Below are 6379 nucleotides of genomic sequence, written 5' to 3' on the forward strand. Positions count from 1 at the left end.
TGATGGTGGGTGGAAAGCGGCCTCTCTTATAATCAAGCGCAAATATCCGCAGTTTGATTGGAGCTTGATCGAAGAGGATTGGCTCGCTGGCCTGCACCTTACCATTCTTAAGGAACTGCGGGAGGCTGAAGCTGCTGAGGGTCATGCCATAGAGCCTAGTGATGTGCCCGACTTTTGCGTCGAGAACATTCACCCAGGAGATTTGCCTTTCTCATATGAAGATGATGTTGCAGGCAATGACGAATAATGGGTGTGGCGGCTACCCCCCTGTTCTTCTTGTGTGACTGGGCCTGTTATGTAATAGTTTAGTTTTTAAACAATATTATTTAGAGTTTGCCCTGTTGGGTGGTGGCGTTTGTGCCACTCTGTTTTTGGAACAATTTACAGTTAGTTTATTTCTGCTTTTCTTCTTAGATATTTTTGAGCTGGGCTGGTGTGTTTACTGCCCAGAGCCATTTTGTAGGGCTGTACTTTATCTATTTTCCTTGGTTTTTAATGAAGGTATAGCCGCCGGCATTTGATATGCATATTTTGCTAGGTACTTAGCCAATTCTTGATATCTTGTTTGCCTTTGGAAAGTTCTAGCCTTGATCAGAGTCAAACTTTATAGCATGTCTTATGACTACCTCCCCTTTTGGACTGTCTTGGCTTTTGCCAAGGCAAACTTAGGGACTGCTCCGTGACATTTCTGCGGTATTCTGGCTAGCCTTTTGAGCTGCCTTCAACCTTGAATTGCCTTGGCTTTGGTCAAGGCAAAACTCGGAAATTGCTTTGCGATATTCTAACTAGCTTTTTGGGCTGCTTCCAATTTTGAATTGCCTTGGCTTTGGCCAAGACAAAACCCAGAAATTGCTCTGCGATAGTCTAACTAGCCTTTTGGGCTGCTTCCAATTTTGAATTGCCTTGGCTTTGGCCAAGACAAAACTCAGAAATTGCTCTGCGATAGTCTAACTAGCCTTTTGGGCTGCTTCCAATTTTGAATTGCCTTGGTTTTAGCCAAGGCAAAACTCGGAAATTGCTTTGCGATATTCTAACTTAGAAATTCATCATGACACTGTTCTTCAGCTAACTTGAGTGATCAAGTCAAGTCATCTGTTGAATGTGTGTATCATGGTGTATTTCTAAGTTACATCGTGCTTTGCTTATCACCTTATCTTTTCTTGGAACCGCCAAGCTCATTTTATTATATGCATTCTGTAAAAAGGAGTACAAAAAGGGATAATTTTGGCTTATCTTGCCTTATCATTGTATAGGTCACTTGTACTAAACATAGTATTTTTTGAGCATGTTGACGTTCCAACTATTCTTTAACTCTTTTCCATCCATTGTCATGAGATGATATGAGCCAGGGGCTATCTCCCTTGTGATCTGGTATGGTCCTTCCCAATTTGCAGTGAATTTCCCCTCTACCTTGCCCTTTCCTGTGGCTGTTGTTCGTCTAAGCACCAGGTCTCCCACATGCATAGGCATGTGCTTGACTCTTTTATTGTAAGCTCTGCTCATTCTCTCTTTGTTTGCTGTGAGTTTCAGCTCTGCTAGCAACCTTACCTCTGGCAGAAGGTCTAATGATTCCCTCATGAGTTGTTCATTGGTGCCTTCATCATAGTACTGCACTTTGAAACTGGGCAGGCCAACCTCTACCGGTAATACTGCTTCTGCTCCAAAGGTTAACTTGTAGGGACTTTCTCCTGTCGCCTCTTTCTCAGTTGTTCTATTGGACCACAAAATTTCTGGTATGAGGTCTCCCCATGCACCCTTAAAATCCTCGATTTTCTTTCGCAGAGCTCCAAGGATCTGCTTGTTCGCCGCCTCGGCCTGTCCATTGCTCTGTGGGTGGCATACTGATGCGTAAGCAAACTTGATTCTTAGCTCTGCGCAATAATCCTTTACCGGTGTGCAATCGAATTGTGTCCCGTGATCAAAGACCAAACTTTCTGGGATGCCAAATCTTGTGATGATGTTTCTCCAGATGAAGTCTTTCATTCGTTTCGCTGTTATGCTTTTTGTGGGCTCTGCTTCTATCCACTTGGTGAAATAATCCACTGCCACGATTAAGTATCTTCTTCCTCCACTCGCGGCTGTAAACGGACCCAGGATGTCCATTCCCCACTGAGCGAATGGTATGGGATTGATGATTGGTTGCAGATCATTTGAGGGTTGATTGATTACTGGAGCGAACTTTTGGCATTTGTCGCATTTCTTCACGTATGACTGCAAGTCACTCACCATGGTTGGCCAATAGTACCCTGCTCTGAGAGCTTTTAAGGCTAGTGTTCTACCCCCAATATGATTACCGCATATTCCCTCATGAATTTCTTCAATGATTCTCTGTGATTCCTCTGTTGAGACGCATCTCAGCAGGGGTAGGGAGAAGGATTTTTTGTACAATCTGCCCTGGTAGATCACAAACCAGTGTTCGTTTCGCTTTATCTTCTTCTGTTCTGGCTCTGATGTAGGGAGACCCCTGCCAAGCTTGTATGATACTATACTGTCGTACCACTGAGGCTCTGTGCTGATGGCATTTACCATAGGCCTCTTATCGATACTCTTCTCTTCCTGTACTTCCACCATCACTGTTCTTTCCAGGTCTTGCAGCGAAGAGCTTGCTAATTTTGAGAGAGCATCTGCTTGGCTATTCTCTGCCCTGGGGACCAACTGGATCTCGAAGCTTTCCAACTGGGCCACTGCTTCTTTCATCAGTGCCAGATACCTCTGCATGGACGGTTCTCGAGCTTCATACTCGCCTCTATACTGACTGGCCACTAACTGGGAATCTGTTTTCAACACGATTTTCTTAGCATCCGCTGCCTTGCACATTTGAATGCCTGCGATCGCTGCTTCGTACTCTGCTTCATTATTTGAGGCTTTGAACTTGAATTTTATGGCATATTCAAAGACATTACCTTCTGGTGAAGTCATTATAATGCCTGCTCCTGACCCCGTAACTGCGGCTGAGCCATCTACATATATCTGCCAGGTCCCCAGAGGCTCCTCCTCTTCCTCGTAAGATGCCTCAGCTATGAAGTCTGCTAATGCCTGTGCCTTTATGGCCGTTCTTGGCCTATATTCAATATCGTACTCTGAGAGTTCTACCGCCCATTTCAGCAGTCTGCCTGAGGTATCCAGCCTTCGCAATGATTTCTCCAAAGGCTGATTTGTTAATACTTGTACCTTGTGAGCGTCGAAGTATGGTTTCAGCTTCCTGGCAGCTATCATAATTGCGAAGGCCATTTTTTCGATCAGGGGGTACCTCTGCTCTGCGAGGTTGAGAATGTGACTGACGAAATATACTGGTTGTTGGGCCTTGTCCTTTTCCACTATTAAGGTTGCTGCTACAGTCTTTTTGGAGGCCGAGATGTACAACTGCAAAACATCTCCTACTTCTGGTCTGGCTATTGTTGGGAGGCTCTTCAGGTGATTCTTTACCTCTGCGAATGCCTTTTCTTGCTCTGCTTCCCACTTGAATGTTTTGTTGCCTTTCAGTACCTGAAAAAATGGGAAGGATCTATCTGCAGATTTACTGATAAAACGAGTGAGTGCTGCCATCTTTCCAGTTAATCTCTGTATATCTCGTATGTTTTTTGGCTCTGGCAAGTTGAGTATGGCCTCCACCTTCTCTGGGTTGGCATCTATTCCCCTTTCACTGACCAGAAATCCCAAGAATTTTCCTGACTTAACACCGAACACACATTTCTTTGGGTTTAGTTTCATGCCGTACTGTCTCAACGTAGCAAATGTTTCTCGCAGGTCTGCGATGTGATCAGCCTCTTTTTTGCTCTTGACTATGGAATCATCCACATATACTTCCACATTCCGGCCCTTTTGCTGTGCGAATATCTTATCTACAAGCTTCTGGTAGGTTGCACCCGCATTTTTCAGGCCGAATGGCATAGCTTTGTAGTTATAAACTCCAGCGTCTGTGATGAAAGCAGCTTTCTTACGATCTGATTCGAGTAAAGTGATCTGATGGTAGCCGGAAAATGCATCCATGAAACTCAAGAGAGCGTGTCCAGTGGTGGAATCAACCAGCTGGTCTATTCTGGGCAATGGGTAACAGTCCTTCGGACAAGCCTTGTTTAGGTCCGTGAAGTCTACACACATCCTCCATTGACCATTTGCTTTCTTTACCATCACAACGTTAGCCAGCCATTCTGGGTAATCGCACTCTTCTATGAACTTGGCTGCTAGCAATTTGTTGATTTCTTCTTGGATGGCTACATTCTTCTCTGCAGAAAAATTTCTCTTCTTCTGTTTCACTGGCCTAACTTCTCTGCTGACATTCAGTCTATGGACCATGACACTGGGGTCAATCCCTGGCATTCCGTTCGCTGTGAAAGCAAATATGTCTGCGTGCTCTCTCAGCAGACCAATGAGGTTCACTCTGAGGGATAGATCTACGTCTGTGCCAATTCGAACCGTCCGGTCTGTCAACCCTTCCTCTAATTCTATCTCCTCAGTTTCGTCAGTTGACGTGGGTTCCAACAGACCTTCCTCCCGATGCTCGAAGTTTTCCATGCTTAACAACTTGTCTTTTTTGCGCTCTGCTCTCTTTCTTTTTCGAGATTGGGGAAGTTCTTCTTCTGCCAGTGGTGGGGTCTGGGTGGTTGTTTTAGCGCAGTGTGGTAGCACTTCTTAGCCTGCTCCTGACTGCCTTTGACCTTGGCTGAGCGGCCATCATTTGTCGTATACATCATGGTGAGGTGATAAGTGGAGACTACAGTCCCTGCGTCATGGATGAATGGTCTGCCAAGAATGACGTTGTAGGCTGCGGGGAATTTCACAATCATGAAGTCTACCATGATGTCCTTGATATCCTTCCCTTGGCCAATCTGCACTGGCAAACTGACTATCCCTTCTGGTATCACTGTGGCTCCTGTGAATCCGATTACTGGGTAATTGACTGGCTTTACGTATTTCTCATCAATTTGCAACTCTTGGAAAGCAGGCCAGAACAAGATGTTCGCAGAGCTACCTCCGTCTATCAGAATACGGTGGATTTATCTGTTTGCTACGTTCAGGGCTAATACCATAGGGTCGTCATGGGGGTATATTATGCCTTTACAGTCCTCCTCTGTGAAAGTGCACTGCGGGATTTTTGGAGGGGCGGGCCACTTGCCAGAATTATGGTAATTAACCTGGTGTTTGAATTCGCTCACACTGGCCTTGGCCCCGCTAACAGTGGTTCCTGCGTAAACCGGCCCTCCTGTTATGACCAAAATGTCGCCCATTCTCTTTTGGTCTGCTGGATAGCTTTGCTTGGGTTCCGCCTTCTTATTGTCGGACCTATTATCATTATCTCTGTTCTCATAGGTCCTGCTATACGAGCTTTTTGCTTTGAATTGAGTCAAGTATCCCCTCCGGATCAGATCTTCGATATTATCCTTCAAATGAGTGCATTCTTCTGTGAGGTGGCCATGATCTCTGTGAAAGTCACAGTACTTTTTTGGGTCCCTGTACTTGTCGTACATTTTGGGAGGTCTCTGCCACTTCTCGTCTTCTTTGCTGATGGCAAAAATTTGAGTTCTGGATGCCACTAAGGGGGTATACTCACTAAACTTCCCCCTTTTTTCAGTTTTGAATTCGTTACCTTTGCCTCTGCCTGGTCCCTGCCAGTCTCTTCTTGGCTGTGGGTTTTCTCTTCTGTCTGGGTATTCTTTTTTGTATGGCTCTTTCTTGCTCTGACTACCGTAATTGTTCTCACTTGCCACATATCGACGTGAGGTTGCTCTGCCAATTTCTTCACTCTTTATAAATTTATTTGCCTTTCCCAGTACCTCTGCCAGGGTTGTGAATGATTTTCTGCCCAGATAACTCTTGAACTCTCCATCCCGCAGACCAGTCATCATGGCCAGGACTGCTACCTCTTGCTGCAACTTGGGTATATTCGACGCCTCCATATTGAATCTGGATATGTATTCCCTCAGAGATTCCTGAGGCCCCTGGATGACTGACATCAGCTCCCCTGTCATCCTTTCTCTGGCAATGTTTGCCACGTATAATAATTATAATATTCAAAATTAAAATCCGAGAAAACAATTTAAGTTATTAATTTTAAAATTAATTAAAATTATTTCCGAACTGAAAATTCAAAATTAAATTTGAAACGACTCAATCGAGACACGACGAGGCACTTGGGCTTGCGCCCCAAGCCCCATCGAGTGCACGAGGCTTAGCGCCCCTTGATTGTTCGTACAGCAGCACGCAAGCAACCACACGCAACGCAGCACTGCAGGCCACGCTCCGCGCGCTCGTCGCGCCTACAGGCCACACGCAACGCAGCACTGCAGGCCACGCTGCGTGCGCCCGCTTGCTTGCTGGGCGTGGCAGCGCGCGCTGTGGCGCAACATGCTTGCTGCCCACATGCATCTGCCACTGGCCT

The 6379-nt window shown here is 45.7% G+C and overlaps 1 protein-coding gene across 1 annotated transcript; it reads right to left on the bottom strand.

The window, feature by feature from the left end:
- Window positions 1-4517: 4517 nt before the first annotated feature.
- Window positions 4518-5969, bottom strand: LOC110802559 (uncharacterized). Its single transcript, XM_022007986.2, has 2 exons — window positions 5063-5969; window positions 4518-4978 (listed from the first exon to the last, which is right to left on the bottom strand). Exons 1-2 carry the CDS (start codon window positions 5967-5969, stop codon window positions 4518-4520), a joined length of 1368 nt encoding a protein of 455 aa, XP_021863678.2.
- Window positions 5970-6379: the final 410 nt, after the last annotated feature.

This window comes from Spinacia oleracea, chromosome 4 (assembly GCF_020520425.1).
Source record: "Spinacia oleracea cultivar Varoflay chromosome 4, BTI_SOV_V1, whole genome shotgun sequence".
NCBI classification, from domain to species: Eukaryota; Viridiplantae; Streptophyta; class Magnoliopsida; order Caryophyllales; family Amaranthaceae; genus Spinacia; species Spinacia oleracea.